General features: G+C 33.2%; 1 protein-coding gene across 3 annotated transcripts in view; it reads right to left on the bottom strand.

Moving 5' to 3' along the window:
- Positions 1-22,032, bottom strand: part of LOC145277536 (maestro heat-like repeat-containing protein family member 1) — a 216,739-nt gene that overhangs the window by 93,436 nt on the left and 101,271 nt on the right. For all 3 annotated transcript variants that reach the window (XM_080128991.1, XM_080128993.1, XM_080128992.1), the window contains 9 exons: positions 16,353-16,481; positions 15,061-15,165; positions 11,888-12,032; positions 11,291-11,331; positions 7,532-7,673; positions 6,581-6,639; positions 3,766-3,873; positions 1,599-1,718; positions 544-666 (listed from right to left, as the gene is read on the bottom strand). In XM_080128991.1, the coding sequence (XP_079985117.1) occupies positions 544-666; positions 1,599-1,718; positions 3,766-3,873; positions 6,581-6,639; positions 7,532-7,673; positions 11,291-11,331; positions 11,888-12,032; positions 15,061-15,165; positions 16,353-16,481 (972 nt within the window). The remainder of the gene's footprint in view (positions 1-543; positions 667-1,598; positions 1,719-3,765; positions 3,874-6,580; positions 6,640-7,531; positions 7,674-11,290; positions 11,332-11,887; positions 12,033-15,060; positions 15,166-16,352; positions 16,482-22,032) is intronic.

The raw sequence follows: 22,032 nt of genomic DNA, 5'->3' as shown, positions 1-22,032 counted from the left end.
CAAAACAAGGAAAACATACAAAACAAACAAAACAAAGAAAACATACAAAACAAACAAAACAAGGAAAACAAACAAAACAAACAAAACAAACAAAACATACAAACAAACAAACAAAACATACAAAACAAACAAAACATACAAACAAACAAAACATACAAACAAACAAAACATACAAAACATACAAAACAAACAAAACATACAAAACAAACAAAACATACAAAACAAACAAAACATACAAAACATACAAAACAAACAAAACATACAAAACATACAAAACAAACAAAACATACAAAACATACAAAACAAACAAAACATACAAAACATACAAAACAAACAAAACATACAAAACATACAAAACAAACAAAACATACAAAACATACAAAACAAGGAAAACATACAAAACAAAGAAAACATACAAAACAAGGAAAACATACAAAACAAAGAAAACATACAAAACATAGAAAACATAGAAAATACTCTAATGAAACTAATGGATGTATCAACCTTTCATAACCATTCGACAGTGATAAAAAAAATACTCACCCTCATGAATCCAAGCAAACCGGATGATTTGCGAACCATGTCTTGTCTGGCTACAGCATCAAGTTTGCTCAGAACAGAGTCCAAATGAGAGGCAGCAGAAAATCCCATGGAAATAGCGCAACCCTGAATCAAAACAAAATGTGAATTTTACAACTACTTTCAGAATAGTAAAATCTTTACATATTCCTGAGATTTGTTCATTAAATAAACTATTAAGTAAGAAATTTGAATACACATAACTAGGAGTAATCATTGTTAGGATAACTGAACTATATTCTCTGGTTACTATACTTCTGGTTTTGGAATCATTACTAACAATATATATATATATATATATATATATATATATATCAATTCAGACAAAAGCAAGTGTAAACTTAAATCTAATATAAATATGCATTAATCCCAACCAAATGAAAAAGCTCAATATAACCATGATAGAAAGTAGGGCTTGTCATAAGGAAAAGAAATCAAAACTGCAAATTAAAATTTACAAGGAAATTCTTGTCCGACAGCTTTCTGGCACCTCTCCTCCCCCAACCTAAACTCACTGAACTACTGCGCTTGGTCATATGTTGAAAACATTACCAACATAACCTCCCACAATACCAAAGACAGCCTTATCGCCGCCATCCACCAAGTATTCACCGAGCTCCCACTGATGCTTGTAGAAAAGGCATGTTTTCAATTCTGGACCTATATCAAGGCGATGATTGAGGCTGAAGGCGGCTACCTGAATTGATTTTTTCAATAAAAGTTTTAAAATAAATCTGTAATATTGTTTTCTTTAGGACAATACTTTTATCATTCCACCCTGCACTTTTCTCAGCCTCATAACTCTTTTCTCTTATTTTTTTTTTAGTCATTAAATTCTAGAAGCGATGCTTCTAACAAAGGAATAGTTGCGGTTTTCTGGGTTGGAATCTATCCATCTAACAAATATGTTTGGTTACTTTTTTATTTTTTTAGCTTCTTACATCAAGTGGCTTTATGTCTTGTCTGGAATGATTCTTATTAAAAACAAAAGAAAACAAGTTATTTGAAGCATTTCTTACCTCTCGCTCAAGCTTGTCCGAATGTTTTACTGTTGAAAATATGAGATCAAAATGTTTAGAAATGAATTCTTTCTTTGTTGAATTCCTTAATATCACACCCAAACATTTATAGAGGAAATTCTGAAAAATAAAAAAATTAGAAGCAATTAAACAATGTATTTTAAGATGTAAGATTTTATTTTATAAAAATGACATCACCAAGACATCATCATCATATTTGTTTACATGCTGACATGTGTTGGACAGCCTTAAGAAATTCTCTTCCAAACGAACTTCTGGCCAGATCTTCATCTCTCTTTCCCACAAATCCATTTTTATCACTTCTTCCCATGTTTTCCTTGCTTTTCTTCTGTGAACTGGACCACTCTACATTTATTGACTCAAGAACTTTCAGCCATTCTTTTAATGTGACCATACCATTAAAGTCTACTGTTCTGCACACATATCCAGATACTGTCCAAATTTAATCTACCTCTGAGGTCATCAGAACTAAGTTGGTATTTAAGACTTACATTACACATCCATCGAATCATTCTTATATCATGCAACACATGTTCTCAATTCTCACTGGCCACATTTCACTTCCATACATATATACATATGCCTTATAGAGTCTTCCCTATTGGCAGCATAAATATAATATTTATACTAATCAATCAACATAGATATGTGTGTCTGTATGTGTGTGTTAGTAAATTATCATCTATGTTATATACTAGATGGGCATTCAAAAAACGTCAGTACATTGTACATTAGATAAATAGATAAAAAAGGAAAGTAAAAAATTAGTAGAATAAAGTATCATTTTAACATGTTAAAAACAACTTTTTTAACATGTAAACTAAAAGGGAATGAAATAGGTTATAAAGTCCATGCAGTGTTAAATCAATGTCCTATAAGTAGGGAGGAGAGAAGGATTCATATATGAAGGAAAGATGAATGTCTTGTTTGTAAGGGAAAAAGTTCATATATAAAAATGTTTGCTGAAACACAGATATCTGTGTATGCAGGCGTGTGTTGCATGTTCACGTGTTGGGAAGTTTTGTGGTTTTATCTAAACAGCATAATAAGTTGTGCCGTGTTGTAAGAGAAACTGGTACTCCCTTTTATCAACTTCAGTTATGTACTCAGCTCGCTTGAGAGATGGCCTCTGACTGGACAAACCAGAACGGAAGTTACATGCTTGCCCTAAGCTTAGAAATTATGCATAGGTTCTGTTGTGGCCTTGCAGATCAGTAATAATCAAGACAAACTCAATGATAGAACTAATAAAATGTGTATTAACAGAAGTATGTTACAGAAGTTGTGTTACTTGAATTCTTCAGATTTTAGTGTCATTTTCATAACGTTTTGGTTGATGTAACCTCTGACCTTCTTCAGCTGTATCTTGTTGAACTTTGGAATTTACATGGAATTTCAAACGGTACCCTTTATTTACTTTATGGGAGTAGACTGCTTTGATTGCATCAGCAATGAATGGATAGAGGTTAATGTCAAAGAAAAGGTGAAAGCCACACTTTTGGCAATAACTTCAGTTCTCTCTTCATCATAGATTTGTTGCTTTGCCCAAATTGTAGCTAATGAAGTCCTTCATGAAATATGGATTTAACCTTTAAAAGTTTCATCTAAACTGAAAATTTAAAAGTACTTCAATTTTTTATTTGTTTTATTTTAATCTAACTACTATCCCAAATTTACATCTTTAGTTTTTAAGTTATCAACGTTTTCCTGGCATAATTTCATATTACATGAAGAAATAAGGTCCAGATAGCACTTTTGTTCATCTTTATGTTGAAAGGCAGAATTATGCAGTCTTACGACTTCTGTTCTTATTGTGCATACAGATATTTTAACCGTAAATGTATTTGCATTCTTGTGTAATTTTCAAGTTGATTCCTTCATCCAAATCTATATGTCTATAAAAGTGAAAATGTGTGTGTGTTAGGGCAACTCTCCACTTATATACTCAACAAACGTTAATCTACAGACTTGAAATTTGGTACATAGATATTCAGACATTAAACAAGCATTATATTTTATATAATGAATGGTTATAAAATGATGTTTACTAATCAACTTAATAGATGTCGTAAAGTGAACTACTGGACTTCTCTAGAAACATTTGCTAAAAAAATCTTTAAACAAAAACAAAAAAAAATGTCCTTACCTTTTCAGCTGGTAAACTGTTGTAGAGCGCAATTTGTTGACCAAAAGCTTCCCCTAAACGTTCTGTCCAATCCTCATCTTGGATAATCTCTAGAGATTTGGACAACATCTGAAAAACAGAATTTACAATAATAGACATTCCAATAATTTGAGACCAGTTTTTGTGCTTATACAATTACAATTAGCCGTATCTACTCAAAGTTGTCCGGGATGCTTCTCATGTGGAAAGCATTCAGACTGTTTTCTTGCCTGGTACGCAATAATAGCTCATTTTTACTTTCCCATTTTTTTTTTTTTTTACTCACATTCACCACCAACAAGGCACATCGCCACTTGGACATAAGGGGCTACTATTTGGGAACATACCTAAGAAAGATTAGCAAGATATTGGTTTACATTATATTTAAACTTCTGTATATCAGTACAGTTAGGGAAGCAAGTAGCAGGAAAGGAATTCAAAAGTCTAGCTGTTTGAGGGAAGAAACTATTAGCCTTCTAGCATTTGAGGATTTCAGTAGTGAAGAGGTGTGATTTTACTGCTAAATGGGGTTGTTGAGGGGGGCACAAATGCAAGAAATTCATCAGAGCACATTAAAACACTTGTAAAACAGGCACAGAGGTGCAACATTGCAGTTATGGGGCAGGGGTTGGAGCTTAGCTGACAGAATGAGACCTATTAGATTGAAAACTCTTTTTTGGGACTCTATCCAGGATATACTGATATTTTATTATTCTAGGCATTCTCCAGGCAATGTTGGGTACTTCTACTAGTGTTGTATGATTATAAACATCAATGATGATGAGGAAAACATTTTGAAGAACAACAATGTAAATAGAAAGATTTTTGATTGACTACAACATTTTTTACATCTAACTACTTTTTAATCTTAATTTAATAAATTTTGTGCTCATAGATACACACACGTGTAGCACATTTTATTATGCATATCGGTATGAAAATTAAGTAACCATGGTGATGTCGAACGATTTGTACCTGACATCAATGACTTTACTTCAAAATGATCATATTTTAAATATGAAAGATGCTTTGTTATTTAAAAAAACAAACTTTTTATTTATGAACACAAGTAAGGAGTTCATCAGTGTAAAAATCTTTTTGTCTTTATAGGGGGAAAAATGGACCATTTCCAGACTTGATTTTTTTTTTTTTTTTTTTTTACACAGTGATCACCACTTATCAAGGCCCGGAAGCCACTCAGGGATAAGGGTTATTGCAAGTACATTACGTTAGTGTGGAGATTTGATGGAGTGTTTACTTAAGGGGGCGGTTCATTAGGAATTTGTTAACATTAGACTTGAAGACATCCAAGTTGTAGTCCGGAGGGAAGCAGGCAGACGGAACAGAGTTCCACAGGCGTGCAGTTCTAAGAAAGAAGCTTTGTTCATGGAATCCGCGTTTTGATTTAGGCACAGATATAGAGTGGGGGAAATTTTTCACAGTGGATTCAGCTAGACGGGTGTTTTTCGTGAAAGATTGGCAAGGGGGGACCAGGGATTGGAGTTCAGACGAGCACCTGCCATGAAAATAACGATAAAACAAGGATAGGCTCGCAACGTCTCTTCTGTGAGAGAGGGGTTGCAGGGTAGAGAAAAGGGCATCCCCCACTAAGCCACAAAGTCTATTTTGTACTCTGTCAAGGCATGATAGGCTGTTTTTGGCAGCTCCTGCCCAGACATGGCAACAGTATTCCATCTTAGATGCATCTAAGGAATTCCACAAAGTCACTTCTGGTAGTCATTATTTTTACATCATGAGCAAATCTTTCCAAGAGATCTTCCCTGGTAGAAAATTAATAAATTCCAACAACAGCAAAGTTCTCAAAACCTGGCTGTTATGTATTACTGTTGCAAAATGAAATTGCAAAATAACAGAATATGTTATGAAGGTATTAGAAAAGTATCAATAAGAAAATGTAGAATCAATATAGAGTGAAGAGATTCTAGTTTGGCATTATGGATATTTCATGTCGAATTTATAATACGCTGTTCTAAGATCATTGCATTAAAAAAGGAAACAAATTAAGAATGGAAAGGGAAAAATGTAGGAAAAGATTTGAGAATAAGAGAAATAAAAAACAAAAGAAAAAAGAAATGAAAGGAAAAAAGAAACGAAAGGAAAGAAACAGAAGGAAAAAAGAAATGAAAGAAAAAAGAAACGAAAGGAAAAAAGAATCGAAAAAGAAACAAAAGGAAAAAAGAAACGAAAAAGAAATAAAAGAAAAAAAGAAATGAAAAAGAAACAAAAGAAAAAAAGAAACGAAAGAAAAAAGAAATGAAAGAAAAAAATGAAAGAAAAAGAAACAAAAGAAAAAGAAACAAATGAAAGAAAGGAAATGAAAGGAAACGAAAGAAAAAAGGAAACGAAAGAAAAAAGGAAACGAAAGAAAAAAGGAAACGAAAGAAAAAATGAAAGGAAAAAGAAAATGAAAGAAAAAAGAAATTAAAGAAAAAAACAGAGGAGAAAAAAAGGAAAGAGAAAAAAGAAAAAGATAGAAAAAAGAAAATACCAAATGAAAGAAAAAATGATCTAATTATACAGAATTACTTCTACGGACAATTATTACGCAACTGTCCCAATGACTACAACATACACATTAACCCTTATCCTCGAGTAGCCTCTTGGCCTTGATATGTGGTGAACCCTTTGTAAAAAAAAAAAAAAAAAGTCAAATATCTTTAGTAAATGAGAAAAGGAAATATAAAAGAAAAAAGGGAGATAAAAAAGGATTAAAAGAAAGACAAAAGAAAGCAGAAAAAAGAGAAAAAGAAAACCAAGATGAATAAATGCCAATTACCTTCAGTAAAAGATCTTCCCAATTTTTCTGCGGCCAGTCCTCTTCAGTGTCAGAATTTTCTACAGACAAAATAATTCAGAGAATTATTTTCTGATAATCAAATTAGGAGCAATCATATAAATAAAGAGTTTGTCTGTCCATCAGTCACAATTTTAGTAATAATCTGTAATATGCCTCCATTCAATCTCAAAAGACAATGGCTACCCTCATTAAAGGTATTTGCGCATGTAATTGTGAAGCAAGGGTTGCACAATTTCTAACCACACCTTTCCTGAATCAGCATTGCTTAGCAAGGAGAAGTCCAGGACGATTGGAAACAATGCCGGGATAAGTAGAGAGCACATACAGCACTTGGAATTTCCAAATGGTCGCCCATTTTATTACTGACCAGGCTCAATGCTGCTTAACTTCAGTGAAATAACAGGAACCAGTGTGTTAACATGATTATGCTGTATATAATCTGTAACAAGTAGTAAGATTGTATTTCTAAAAGCAAAAACAGATTTAAGGCTCCCAAAATTCATAATAGAATTGTCTGCAAGAAGGTTGAAGGTTCAATCCTCAGTACAAGCGACAATCAAAATACAATTGCAAATTACTTAGGACTTCTAAGTCATGGTTGATGGAATAAGAGCATGTTACCCCACCCCCCATGGATTGAATAACGGATTACATTTGAAATTCTTTAGTTTAACAAGATACACACACCTGAAGTATTTGCTAAATCCCAACTCCTCATCACTAAGGTGATCAGTTTGCTGAAAAAAAAAAAAAATCTACCATACCAAGTGACAGTTATTCTTGTAAAATTTGTTGACTGGTTCTCCACCTTTGGCGTTACCAATTACAAATGAAACTGATATTTCCACTGCTTAGCAGATGAATTTAAGAAACAATGAAAGAAATATCAAGTGTTTGTGAAAGTAAACAATTTTTTAGCAAATATGTTACCATCAACGTAAGCGATCAACTTTGGTATAACAGTATCCCACAATTCCACTAAATCATTGCAGAGGTTTGGCGTCATATTTTTCATAAAATTCAAAATGTATATCCCACGACCTCCATCACTGGTTGGATGTCCAGATAACACCTGAAATAAAAAATTTAATTTTAAAACGTTACATTTTTTTTTAAATGACTAAAATGCTTATGATATGACTAAAATGCTTACAATATAACTAACATACTTACGATATAACTAACATGTTTACTATATAAGATATTTGATATGAGTAACATTTATGATATAACTAAAATATTTAAGATATAATAAAAATATTTAAGATATAATAAAGATATTTAAGATATAATTAAAATATTTAAGATATCATTAAAATATTTAAAACATAACAAAAACATTTCATACATAACTAATTATTGGTGTGTTTGAGCGGTAAAGGCCATGAATGGCTAGAAAGCACGAGAATACTGGAAGAGAATGACCAATATTATGGTGATTCGGCATGAAACATGGGTTCAATTTACTCATGAGTACTAAGCTCATTTAAAAAATGCGATTTTTGTTGATCTGTCATGCTTAAGTTTGAAACAGCATTTTCTTTAGTTTATCAAGTTTAAGATAAGAAAGCTCCTCTTTATATATAAGTGAAAGTGTCTGTGTACATTTCCCTATGCAATAACTGTCAATTTTCAGTCTACAGACTCGAAATTTGATATACGGGGTATTTAGATTTGGGAAAATCTTTGTAATCTGTTTTCAGACAGAAATTTGGCTGTTAAGGGGTCAAAGTTCAACGATTTGACCTTTGATAAATCTAAATATATATATATATATATATATATATATATATATATATATATATATTGTTTTTAGATTATCTATTTGCTTTTATGGTACCAAAGTTATTTAAGAATTTTTATGCATCTTTATTCCTATCTAATTTATATTTTTTTTTTTTTACACATTGATCACCACTTATCAAGGCCCGGAAGCCACTCAGGGATAAGGGTTATTGCAAGTACATCACGTTAGTGAGGAGATTTTATGAAGTGTTTAATTAGGGGGGCGGTTCATTAGGAATTTGTTAACATTAGACTTGAAGACATCCAAGTTGTAGTCCGGAGGGAAGCAGGCAGACGGAACAGAGTTCCACAGGCGTGCAGTTCTAAGAAAGAAGCTTTGCTCATGAAATCCGCGTTTTGATTTAGGCACAGATATAGAGTGGGGGAAATTTTTCACAGTGGATTCAGCTAGACGGGTGTTTTTCGTGAAAGTTTGGCGAGGGGGGACCAGGGATTGGAGTTCAGACGAGCACCTGCCATGAAAATAACGATAAAACAAGGATAGGCTCACAACGTCTCTTCTGTGGGAGAGGGGTTGCAGGGTAGAGAAAAGGGCATCCCCCACTAAACCACGAAGTCTATTTTGTACTCTGTCAAGGCATGATAGGCTGTTTTTGGCAGCTCCTGCCCAGATATGGCAACAGTATTCCATCCTTGGCCGTACTTGGCTTTTATATAGATAGAGAATTGCATCAGTAGTGAGATATCTTCTGGAGCGGTAGAAGGATCCCACCATCTTTCCTGCGACCTTGGCAACAGACTTGATGTACGTGTTCCATTTCAGATCAGGAGTAAAGGTCAAACCCAGAAGCTTGTCAAAACACGGGGCCTCACCCAGACGAGAGCCATCCATCACAATTGATGCCAGCTGGGGATCAGAGCGTTGATGATGTAAGGATAGGAGTTTGGTTTTAGATGCATTAAAGGTAACTAGCCACATCTTCCCCCACTGAACCACGCGCTCGAGATCAGAGGAGAGAGAATCCGAGAGAACTTCGTCATTTACAGCCTTTGATGTGTTGCCGTAGATGGTCGTGTCATCAGCATAGATGTCAACGAATGATTTAAGTATGTGTTTAGGGAGGTCATTGATGTAGATCAGGAAGAGAGTTGGGCCGAGGATTGACCCCTGAGGGACTCCAGCATTTATATTGCAGGCCTCCGATTTTTGTCCATCTACCACTACTCTTATGAGCCTATCGGAGAGAAATGATTTAATGATTGAGAAAACATTTCCAGTTATACCGTAGCTGGAAATCTTGTGAAGTAGACCCTTATGCCATACTTTGTCAAAGGCCTTTGATATGTCAAGAGCAATTGCCCTAGAAAGGAAGCCTTTGTCAAGAGATTCACTAATCCTGTGGGATATAACCGTCAGCACATCTGCGGTAGATCTTGCAGAGCGGAAACCATATTGTGTGTCACTAAGAAGGTTGTTTCTGCTGAGGTGGTTGACTATTTCTCTATTTAATATTGATTCCAGTAACTTACTCATAACACAGAGAAGACTTATTGGTCTGTATCACCTGAATTCTTAAATACAGGGCAAACTGATGAGGTCTTCCAGGGGGTCGGAAAGCACTTCTCCTTAAGGCAGCGCTTAAATAGTTTCGTAAGTATGGGAGCAAGTTCTGGTTGAAGCTTTTTTAACACTATAATTGGGATGCCATCAGGGCCAGTTGCTTTACTGGAATCTAGGTTTTTTATTAGCTTGGCGACCTCATGCACGGATATTTGTATATTACCTAGCTTGTTCTGTGTTATAGGAGGAAATATGGGGAGTTGATGGCCTTCGTCGCATAGGGTAGAATTAGCTGCAAAGTTCTTTGCAAATAGTTTGGCCTTGTCTGACGCTGACGAGATAACCTCTGGTCCATTGATAATGGTTGGGATAGAACGCACACTTCTGTTCAGGATCCTATTTGTTATTTGCCAAAACTGGTGGGAACCAAGCCGTTGATCAGCTACCTTGGATTTAACAGACTGGGTATATAGCTCTCTTGCATTTTTTATTACTCTTTTACAGTGGTTGCTGGCAGTCCTGAAAGCAGCTTTAGTCTCAGTGCATCTATTACGTTGGTAGTTATGGAAAAAGTGATTTCTGTGCGCGATAGCAGCAGCACATTCTGGGGAGAACCATGGCTGGCTGTTAGGTTTTTGTTGGAATTTTTTTGATGGTATGAATTGGTCTATGCCTATAATTAACCATTCGGTCAGATCTGATACTATAGAGGACACTTCCTTTTTAAACATGGAGTGCAGAGGTAAATCAGATATGAATGTACGGAAGCTATCCCAGTCAGCCATAGAGTATCGGTATACAGTACGGTGGAGGGGTACGTCTGATGGCTTCTTATATTCTAACAAACATACCACAGAATATTTATTTTTTTTTTTTGTAATTTATATATTCATGTTTTGAAATCACTGAAACAGCTATATGGTAAACAACTGAGGATTCTCGCTTTCTATTCAACAATTTAAGTTAAGGTTTTAAAGTTCCTTTTGTTTTTCACTGTCATATAGTTGAATTCCCTTTTGTTATTGAGAATTTTCTAGTGTTAAGTCTGCAATATGTTGAATTTAATATTGCTAGGAATTTAAACGGCATTTTTTATTTTATATTTTTTTATAAAAAATACTCAAAACTTTAATATATATATATATATATATATATATATATATAAAGAATAAAATTGCATCATATATATATATATATATATAAAAAAAAATAACACTGCATCATATATATATATATATATATATATATATATATATATATATATATATATACATAAAGACTGCATCATATATATATATATATATATATAATATACACAATGTTATTCTTTATAAATGTGAAGAAAAGATGTAAGCAAATATATAAAGATTTGATTTACTCACGAAAAGTCTAGCAATGATATCATGTGGTCTGGGTAAATTGGCTAAAAGAAAGTAAATAAAACAAAGTATTTAACAAAAATTGGTAAAGCAGTTTGTTATAAACTCAAACACTACTGAATGGATTTTAAGCAAAATTATTTGCAAAATGGTCATCAATGAAGGTTACGAAAAGTCAAAAATAAGGCTAAAGTTCTCATGCTTATTTTCAAATATGATATGCCACCTTCCCAATACAAATATTTAATCAAACGAAACAAGACCGCTTTGCGAATAGAAAAGATTACCAACAAAATTGGAAAAAAAGAGTTTAATCAGACATGAACAAATAATGACTTGCTGCCAAAGTATACAAATATTTAATCATCTAAATATCAATTATAATATATAACTTGTATATTTTTACATAATTATATTCTGTTTGTAGCACGAAATTAAAATATAGAACGAGTTCTGAAAATGCATTTTTATAAGTGTTGAATTCTAATTTATAAAAAATTGAAAAAAGAAAGAAAACAATGGTAAAGTAAAAAAAAAAAAAAAAAAACTCCTGAGCAATGCTGGATGGATAGAGCTAATAATATATAAATATAAACTTACGATAATCATCATAATCAATTTGGTAGTCATCAATGTGCCCTTCTTTTTTCTTATTGGCTAAAAAGGCAAGACTTCTGCAAATACTTTTCATAGCTCTCGTATGTTGTTCCGACATTATATACTCCATTAAGAATGGCCACAACACCTGCAGAGAAAGAAAAGAAAATTATTTGGAGACAGAAAAAATTGATTGCTGTGTGAATAGGATGATTAAACGATTGCTAGAAACAGTTAATTTATTTATTAAAAAGTATAAAAATAATATTTTAAAAAATTGTCTACATAAATAAAACAGTAGTTGTATGTGTGAGTAAATATTTAACTGATAAACTTTTAAACTACTAGTCACATAAAACTGAAATTAACAGGAAATAGTAAATTTCAATTTGCTGACATATTTTTGACTTCTTTCTGCGCATGCCCAAATTCAATTCATTTCTTCAAGTCGTTTAATATTAAATCTTTCTTATCTATGTTTTTGATAGCTACTTTGGTAGGAGATGCGGTTGGAGCACTAAATGTTTTGGTTTTGATTCTAGCCGATGGTACCGTAATTTTTTTTTAACTTTTGGAATCACTACTATATATTAGATACAATATTGACAATCGGCTCTATAACAATAAATATGAAATAAGAATTAAAATATATTTAAGAGTATTTTACAACATGGCAAAGCAAGACAAGGCTGGGTGTTCCCCTCCCCCCTCACACTAATAAAAAATAAAATCACATTTATTTTACATTTTTGTTATAAAGCTTTTTGCTTTAATAGCGATTGTTTTTAAACAAACATTCTCTGTTGATTGTTCTCCTTCCAGTTTACAGAATTGCTGGCATCAAATTTCTAGCTGGCTCTGTTTATGAGGTTAAAATCATCCAAGCTCCAGACGGTAATGCCATCTTTGATGATTCGTAACAAGTCTTCTTGGATCTTCCAAGTTGATGACAACCATGGATAATTCCAGGACATGTTTGATGGCTCCATCAGATCACTGAATACAGTCATTTCTTTCTAGTTATGCACACAATGTCTAAAATGCTAAATCTAGACAACAGATTTAGTTATAATGGATGACCATGCGATATGTAAACATTTGGGTTTCACTGCTATCCTCCATATGTTGCATCTGTCTGGTTTTTGGATCAGTAAATCCAGGCAGTTAAATCTTATTTTTTCTTGTAAGAAATATAATTGTATTGTATGTGTTTTAGTTATCCTACGGTTACTAATTTACCCAAACATAGAATAAATTTTATCAGGTCATTCCTTCACACAGAAATAGATTTTACTGGCCATTTATGAGTCGAAGACCGAGACAAAATGAAGAAATCTATATTCTACTATTTACTTGTTTCAATGTCAGAACAATTTACATGGAGTTAGTTGAAGACATCCACCCAGTGATTCTTGCCTTTGTGAGATTTTACAACTAATATACAGGGTGACCCAAAAAAAAGGGCCCCGTGTACACTTCATGTGATATCTCCATTATTTATTCACCGATTGCCCTTATTTTACAGGACATGGCAGAATCAACGACCGTGAGTACACCAAGACCCCAGTGGGATCTGGGACAAAGAATACACTGTGTTAAATTTTACAAGACAGGCTCGTTTAAGAAAACCCAGGACAGTTTCATGCGTCAGTTCGAATGTGAGAGGGCTCCATCCAAAAGCAGAATTTAGAACTGGGTGGACCACTTCGAGAAGTATGGAACCGTGGAGAACCTCAATGCTGCCAGAGAGAAATATGCAAGCCACTCGGGACGTCCCAAGAAGTGAACAGCCAAGGTGGTCGAAAGAGTGAGAGAGTCTCTCCAGCAGAGTCCGAAACGCTCTGTGCGTAAGCGAAGTCAGTCCCTCAGTATGTCCCGTGAGACTTGCAGGAGAGTGCTGGTGAACGATATCAGGGCTTACTCATACAGAATACAGACGCTGCAGACCCTTACAGCCTCAGAAAAGAAGCATAGGAGGGCTATGGCAGTCAAGATGCTCGAGAAGATCAAGGAGACACCAAGTTTCCTTCACCTTCTTTGGACCTCAGATAAAGCCCACTTCCATCTTGATGGAAAGGTAAACTCCAAAATAAATGTCTTCTGGGGTCTTCCAGACCCAATGAAGTAGCCACCAAGCCCCTACACTCTCCTAAGTACACGGTGTGGGCTGCAATCTTGGCCAGAGGCATCTTTGGACCAATCTTCATCAAAGAATCTGGTGCAGCAGTGACAGTCACCAAGGAGCGGTATGTGGAGGTCCTCAAAACCTTCAAGAGTGAGTCCAGACCATCTACCAGTCGCTCATGAGCAAGTCCTGGTTCCAGCAGGATGGAGCAAGTTCTCACACCTCAAACCTGCCCTGAGATTGCCTGAAAGAGAACTGCAGAGGCCGAGTGATCAGTCTCAAGCCTGATTTTCAGTGGGCACCCCATAGCCTGGACCCAAGCCCCCCCAGATTTTTTTCTTTGGGGCTATCTTAAGGACAGAGTCTACGCAGGGAAACCCAGAACCATCACGGAACTCAAGGAAGCCATGAGGGAGGAGATGAGAGCCATTACCAATTCGGTCTGTAAGAACGTCATGGACAACTTCTTGCTGCACCTCAAGAAATGCACGGAGCTAAATGGAGGCCATCTAGAACATATGCTGTAGAACAGAGAAAAAAAGGTCAAAGACCCTAGTGTTTTGATGTGATGTTTTGAATATAATAAACTAGTTATGACCAAAGTTTAATTTCATTCAGACAAAATACTAAGAAATGAGGCCTAATTAGAGTTGGGGCCCGCTTTTTTGGGGTCACCCTGTAGTATTCCTACTCATATTTATTCTGACAATGTTTGCTCTTTTATAACTAGTTGTAATACGATTAGAAAAGTATTTATTTCTGATGAACTTGAGAAAAAATTCAGTTCATACATGGAATTTACATTTAGGTTTAGCACAGATAAAGAGTGAGGGAAATTATTGATAATGTTTTCAGCTAGATGAATGTTTTTCATGAAAGTTTAGCAAGGGGTGGACCATGGATTGGAGCTCAGATGAGCACCTGCCATGAAAATGACGGATAAAGTAGAGACAAGCATATTTTAGGACCGGGCAAAGTAAGGGAAAAGGGGAAAAAAGGAAGAAGAAGGAAGAGAGACAGAATTCCGTAATAGATATAGATTTATACTCACCGGTTCCATGCATTCAATGGTTGTGGTGATCAAATGTAGAATGTTTTCACACATGCTTCGCAAGTTATTGTTGGATGTGTAATCAGGATCAATGCGTCGTTTATTCTGAAAATGAAAAAAAAAAAAAAAACAACTTTAATCAATCATTTTGAACAGATAAACATTTTTTACATGAAGTTTTATATCAAATAATCTTCAATACAAATAAGAATATTGGGTGCTTCTATAGTACAGGGCACAGGTGAAAATCAGGTGCTTTCATAGATTGGTGATCTTTTAAACTAATGTGTTTCAGGTGAAAAAATTACATAATTATGTGTCATATCAAAATTAGTATAAATTACAAAAAATTATTCAGTAGATGATGTGCTAGATGTATTTTTAACAAAAAAATCTTCCGCAGTTACATTGTGTTTAAAAACGGTGGATCCTCAATTTAAGTAAAGGGAGATAAGTCAGTTTGTTATACTGAATTGGTCACAACTCTTCCACATTAAAACATATAAAATTAGATAATTAAATAAATTCTAGTTTTACTTGTAATTATTTTCCTACTGGATCATTTATTGTAATTTTTGGAATTTATACTAATTACAACATAACACATAAGAATGTAATGTTTGCACCTGAAATGCATTAGTTTAAAAGATCACCAATTAATAAATTAGAATTTTTACAATTAAAAATGACGTAGAATTTCCACAATTAAAAATGACGTAGAATTTCCACAATTAAAAATGACGTAGAATTTCTACAATTAAAAATAACCTAGAATTTCTACAATTAAAAATAACCTAGAATTTCTACAATTAAAAATAACCTAGAATTTCTACAATTAAAAATAACCTAGAATTTCTACAATTAAAAATAACCTAGAATTTCTACAATTAAAAATAACGTAGAATTTCTACAATTAAAAATAATGTAGAATTTCTACAATTAAAAATAACCTAGAATTTCTACAATTAAAAATGACGTAGAATTTCTACAATTAAAAATGACGTAGAATTTCTACAATTAAAAATGACGTAGAATTTCTACAATTAAAAATGACGTAGAATTTCTACAATTAAAAATAACGTAGAATTTCTACAATTAAAAATAACGTAGAATTTCTACAATTAAAAATAATGTAGAATTTCTACAATTAAAAATAACATAGAATTTCTAGAATTAAAAATAACGTAGAATTTCTACAATTAAAAATGACGTAGAATTTCTACAATTACAAAACATAGAATTTCTGCAAAAAAAAAAAAAAGGAAAAGTAATAAAAAAAAAATTCCACTTACAGAATTTGGATCATCATCAGGAAGACAACACTGGTTAATAATAAATTCAATCATCTGTTGACCTCCTTCATTTTCCAAATATTGGTGATGTGCCATTGCTATGATCACCTGTGCCAGCACCTTCTTCACCTGAAATGCAAGAAAATCAAAAACAGAATTTACATATTTACTAGACTATGATGCATCACGCCAGTAAACAAATGGAGCATTTTAAAATTGATGAAGAAAAACGCTGTGGCCTTTTTAAGAAATTCTCAATATTTCATCTCCATTTTTTGGGGACTTCCTCAGGAGAATGATAAGATGATTGAAGAAATAAAATTTTCTCTCATTTTGTTATATTTTATTTTCTCAATCATCTTTATCATTTTCATGAGGAAGTCCCCCGTAAATGGAAACGAAACGTTGAGAATTTCTTAAAAAGGCTACAAATTTTTCTTCCCTTTTTTTCCATATATATATTGCTTTAAAAATAATATATGGAAAAACCCTGGGGGCACCTTTCGCCAACATCATTGGTATATCAAGAGATGCAAAAAAAAAAAAAACGGATTAAATTGTCATGCAAGAGCAAATACTCCGGAATATACGAGTAAAAAGAAAAAAGTGAATGGGAATTTGTGTAAAATCTATATACAAGAATATAAAATCTATATACAAGAATATAAAATATATGTAGAAGAATATAAAATATATGTACAAGAATATAAAATATATGTACAAGAATATAAAATATATATACAAGAATATGAAATATATGTACAAGAATATAAAATATATGTACAAGAATATAAAATATATGTACAAGAATACAAAATATATGTACAAGAATATAAAATATATGTACAAGAATATAAAATCTATATACAAGAATATAAAATATATGTACAAGAATATAAAATCTATATACAAGAATATAAAATCTATATACAAGAATATAAAATATATGTACAAGAATATAAAATATATGTACAAGAATATAAAATATATGTACAAGAATATAAAATCTATATACAAGAATATAAAATCTATATACAAGAATATAAAATATATGTACAAGAATATAAAATCTATATACAAGAATATAAAATCTATATACAAGAATATAAAATATATGTACAAGAATATAAAATATATGTACAAGAATATAAAATATATGTACAAGAATATAAAATCTATATACAAGAATATAAAATCTATATACAAGAATATAAAATATATGTACAAGAATATAAAATATATGTACAAGAATATAAAATATATGTACAATATAAAATATATGTACAAGAATATAAAATCTATATACAAGAATATAAAATCTATATACAAGAATATAAAATATATGTACAAGAATATAAAATATATGTACAAGAATATAAAATATATGTACAAGAATATAAAATATATGTACAATTGAGATGGAGGGAGTATGGGAATGATTAAAATATATTTCCAAGCAAGTCTAATGATTTCTGTTAACAGAGAGAAGGCTTGTGTGAAAAAAAAATCGAGACTGACTTCATAATTTTTAAATGATTTTGAGAGTCAGCTCTGTGCAATATTCTGAAACTGTCCATTTTATATACATTGGCACAAGCTGGATTTTCAATTAGATATTGATCAATGGCAGATTCCATAGCAGAAGAGGGGTGAAAACGATGTGGCTTGCCCAGTCTAATTTCTGCCGGTATATGTTGGTTGATGCGTGTCAGCAAATTTTAGGAGGTTCGACCCACATAGCTACAAGCACATTGACAATTGAATTCATAAATAACATTGCTTTGTGTGATGTAGGGCAAACTATCCTTCGTGAATATAGATTTGATACCAAAACCAAATGTAGCACAACAGGCAGGAAACAATTTGCTACAAACTTAATAATCCGTCTGCTCAAACACTGACCAGCAACTCCAATCCAAGGCAGTTTTAAATAAACAGGACACTTGGAAGGACACAGGTCTATAGGAGAACCATATTTTTTTTTACTTGATTATTGATAGTATAATTAATCAAATTCTCTGGATAACCATTACAAATGAAAATATGTTCAATTCATGTTCAAGTTTGTTGGAAGAATAAATTCTAAGGGCTCTATATACTAATGTCTTAATAAGCGCTATTTTTCTAGAAGTAGGCACAAATAAGCGCCAATACATATAAAGACCAGTCAAGGTCAGTTTGCGATAAACTGTAGTAAGAAAAGAAGTCTTACTACATTCAATCAAAACATCTAGGAAAGACAAGCAACCCTCATTCTCTTTCTCCATAGTAAATGATAATGTTGTGCAGAGAGAATTGAGATTATTGAAGAAGATTTTTGCTTCACTCTCAAAAGCAAAGGATGCAAAAGTGATGTATCTAAAATATATTGAGGGCTTCAATATATTACTAAACAGTGTCGACTTATAGAAGCCTACAAAAATATCCGCTAATGTAGGACCCAGAGGCCTTCCCATCTGAACCTCGTCGATCTGATTGTACATAACATTATCAAAGCTGAATTCTACTGAGTGAGATCAACAAATATATTCCTGAGAAAAGGTGGAGGAGTTAGATTACAATCATAAAGTGAGTCGGCACAAATACTAATGGTCCTTTACACATTGGTAAAGAGGCTGGAAACATCAAATGAACACATGAAGTTGTTTGCAGAACTGGGTTGCAACTTATGTAAATATTCAATCAACCTGAATTTTTTTTTTTTTACCCGGTGGTCACCACTTATCAAGGCCCGGAAGCCACTCAGGGATAAGGGTTATTGCATGTACAGTACGTTAGTGTGGGGATTTGATGAAGTGTTTACTTAAGGGGGGCGGTTCATTAGGAATTTGTTAACGTTGGACTTGAAGACATCCAAGTTGTAGTCAGGTGGGAAGCAGGCAGACGGAACAGAGTTCCACAGGCGTGCAGTTTTAAGAAAGAAGCTTTGTTCATGGAATCCACGTTTTGATTTAGGCACAGATAAAGAGTGGGGGAAATTTTTCACAGGGGATTCAGCTAGACGGGTGTTTTTCATGAAAGATTGGCGAGGGGGGGACCAGAGATTGGAGTTCAGACGAGCACCTGCCATGGAAATAACGATAAAACAAGGATAGGCTCACAATGTCTCTTCTGTGGGAGAGAGGTTGCAGGGTAGAGAAAAGGGCATCCCCCACTAAGCCACAAAGTCTATTTTGTACTTTTAGCAGCTCCTGCCCAGATATGGCAGCAGTATTCCATCCTTGGACGTACTTGGCTTTTATATGAATGAATCGGTAATGCAATATTTAGTGTAGAGAGCAATCTGCCATTGGCCAACGTCTAATTAAAAATCCATCTTGTGCCAATGCATACAAAATGGACAGTTTCAGAATATTGCTCTTGCATGACAATTTAATTTGTTTTGGTTTTTTGTATCTCTTGATATACCAACGATTAACTTCTGAGTTTGTTGGGAAATGGGGCCTCTAGTGTTTTTCTGTATATCATTTTTAAAGTGTTGTATAGTTTTTGTACCGTTTAAAAGTTTATATATATATATATATATATATATATATATATATATAGTGTTGGGATGATTAATCAAATAATAGTTTCTTGCCTTGAACAGCTAAAGTTTGGAATTTCCTTCCTGCTACCTGCTTCCCTGACCGTACTGATATGCAGAAGTTTTAATGTAACATAAACCAACATCTTGTTAATCTTTCCTAGGCATGGTCCCAAATAGCCGCTTATGTCTAAGTGGCGATATGCCTTGTTAGGAGTGAAAGTGAGCAAAAAAAAATTTTTTTTTTTTTAAAGTTACAACCGCTGCTGACTTTCAAACATACAAGTCCAGACTGCTGTTATTATTATGTAGATGAGCAGTACCCCCGTTCGCTCATAAACTCCAAATACCAGCAATGACAGACTGACTTCAAAAAAACCCTATTAGAAAATTACTAATGCTGGTTAGTCACAATATGGGAATCTCAATTACTGTTGAGATCTGAAACAGATGCCACTTCATGGTGACATACTTTTTAAGTTAAGTCTAGATGAGATTTATGGGAAGCGATTCTGATTGGTTGGTTTAATCATGTGACATAGAAAGGGACGTAATCTGGTTTATCTGTTGGATTTACCAGATCTTCTCGTCTAAGGAAAATCAAAAATAAAGAAAAATCTTTATGATGTACATACTTGTGACAGAAAGAAAATAGCATGCACGAAAAATCAATTGCATAAATTGATCAAGTAGTTTTTAAGCGATTAATGCGAATTTGTAGACATTACGATGATGTACAAGGCTGATTCTAAACTACTTCTGAAGAGCTATTTTAAGGGAGAGGTAACTGGTGATGAATTTCAAAATGGTCTCGCAAGATCATTAATTAGTCATAAAATTTTCTTTTCCTTTTTATATAATAAAATTACTTGATCAATTTACATATTTTTATGCTATTTTCTTTCCATTATGGTAATGTACTTTATTTTTTAATTTTTCTTGGGGAAGGGGATTTATAGACAAGCACCTGTTTCTTTAATAGCATATCAATCCTTTTGCAGTTATTTACTGCTGCAGCACAATACCTATTCTAAAAAGATCATTGTATATGATTAATTGAACACAAGTAGCAAGATTGTTGTTTTACATTTATTTCATATATTACCTGGGGTAATATCTTTTTGGAGCTAAGTGAGGATAATGCTTACAAAACGTTACTAGATATGATTGACAAAGTTACATATGGCGCTACATACACACATTTCATTGGTTAGTCTAATCACAAGACATAGAAAGGAATTGAAGTAAGAGTTCAGTTGTGGTTCAAACTCTAGTAATACATGTAAATCATTATCCTTCTTTATTATGTTTCCTGTGAAGCTAAGAAGAAGTAACCTTTTCTAATGAAGTTGCTGGCTCCGTCATTTAAATACGCATATTGACGACCCACATCCCAAGTTAATGTCACATCAGCATTTAAGCACGAGCATGATGTCATGGAATAAAATGCATATATATAGATGCTATTTTCTTTTACAAAGAGCTATGCATTTTAAGCTGCAAAAGCCAGTTATCTTCCTTGCCAGAGAGCTCAACCAAAAAGAGAGAGGAATAAATTTATTTAGTTCACCCACTAAGAGCTGGTTCATCGTATCACTGCTCTCCAGTGTGGCTAGAAACGGGCAAGTAATTTGAAACTTGGGTGCATTTTCAGCAGTCAAGTGCCGTACATATACAAAAATCAAAATGTCTGTCCTATTCACTTTCTCCGGTTTTCTGGTCCATAACAGACCTAAAACCGATGTCATTTATAAATTGTATCCTATGAAATTGATTTTAGCAACAACACACGAACAAAAACAAATAGACACTGTTGTAAATACATGTTGGCCACTTGCATGTGAAATTGGACGAAATTGGTCCATTTTAAAAGTAATAACACCTTTACATCTTCGTTGAAGGAAAATGGATATTCAGGGTGGAATTAAATATAAAAGTTAAAAATGATCACTGTCTCCCTTTTTGTGACTATCAAAACACTTGGTAGAAAAACACCCAGCCAACTTTGGTTTACAATAAAGAGAATGAGACAATAACTATACCTATATTCTTCATACACAGGTATATAACAATTGTACTAATTAAAATGTACAACAAAAGCACAACAAGGAAGCATATACTTATTTTAATAAAAAGAAAAAAAACTTTACAAAA

The sequence above is a fragment of the Euprymna scolopes genome, chromosome 6, assembly GCF_053919585.1.
Source record: "Euprymna scolopes isolate OS-2025 chromosome 6, ASM5391958v1, whole genome shotgun sequence".
Lineage (NCBI taxonomy): Eukaryota > Metazoa > Mollusca > Cephalopoda > Sepiida > Sepiolidae > Euprymna > Euprymna scolopes.
This window is presented reverse-complemented; position numbering and strand designations above follow the sequence as displayed.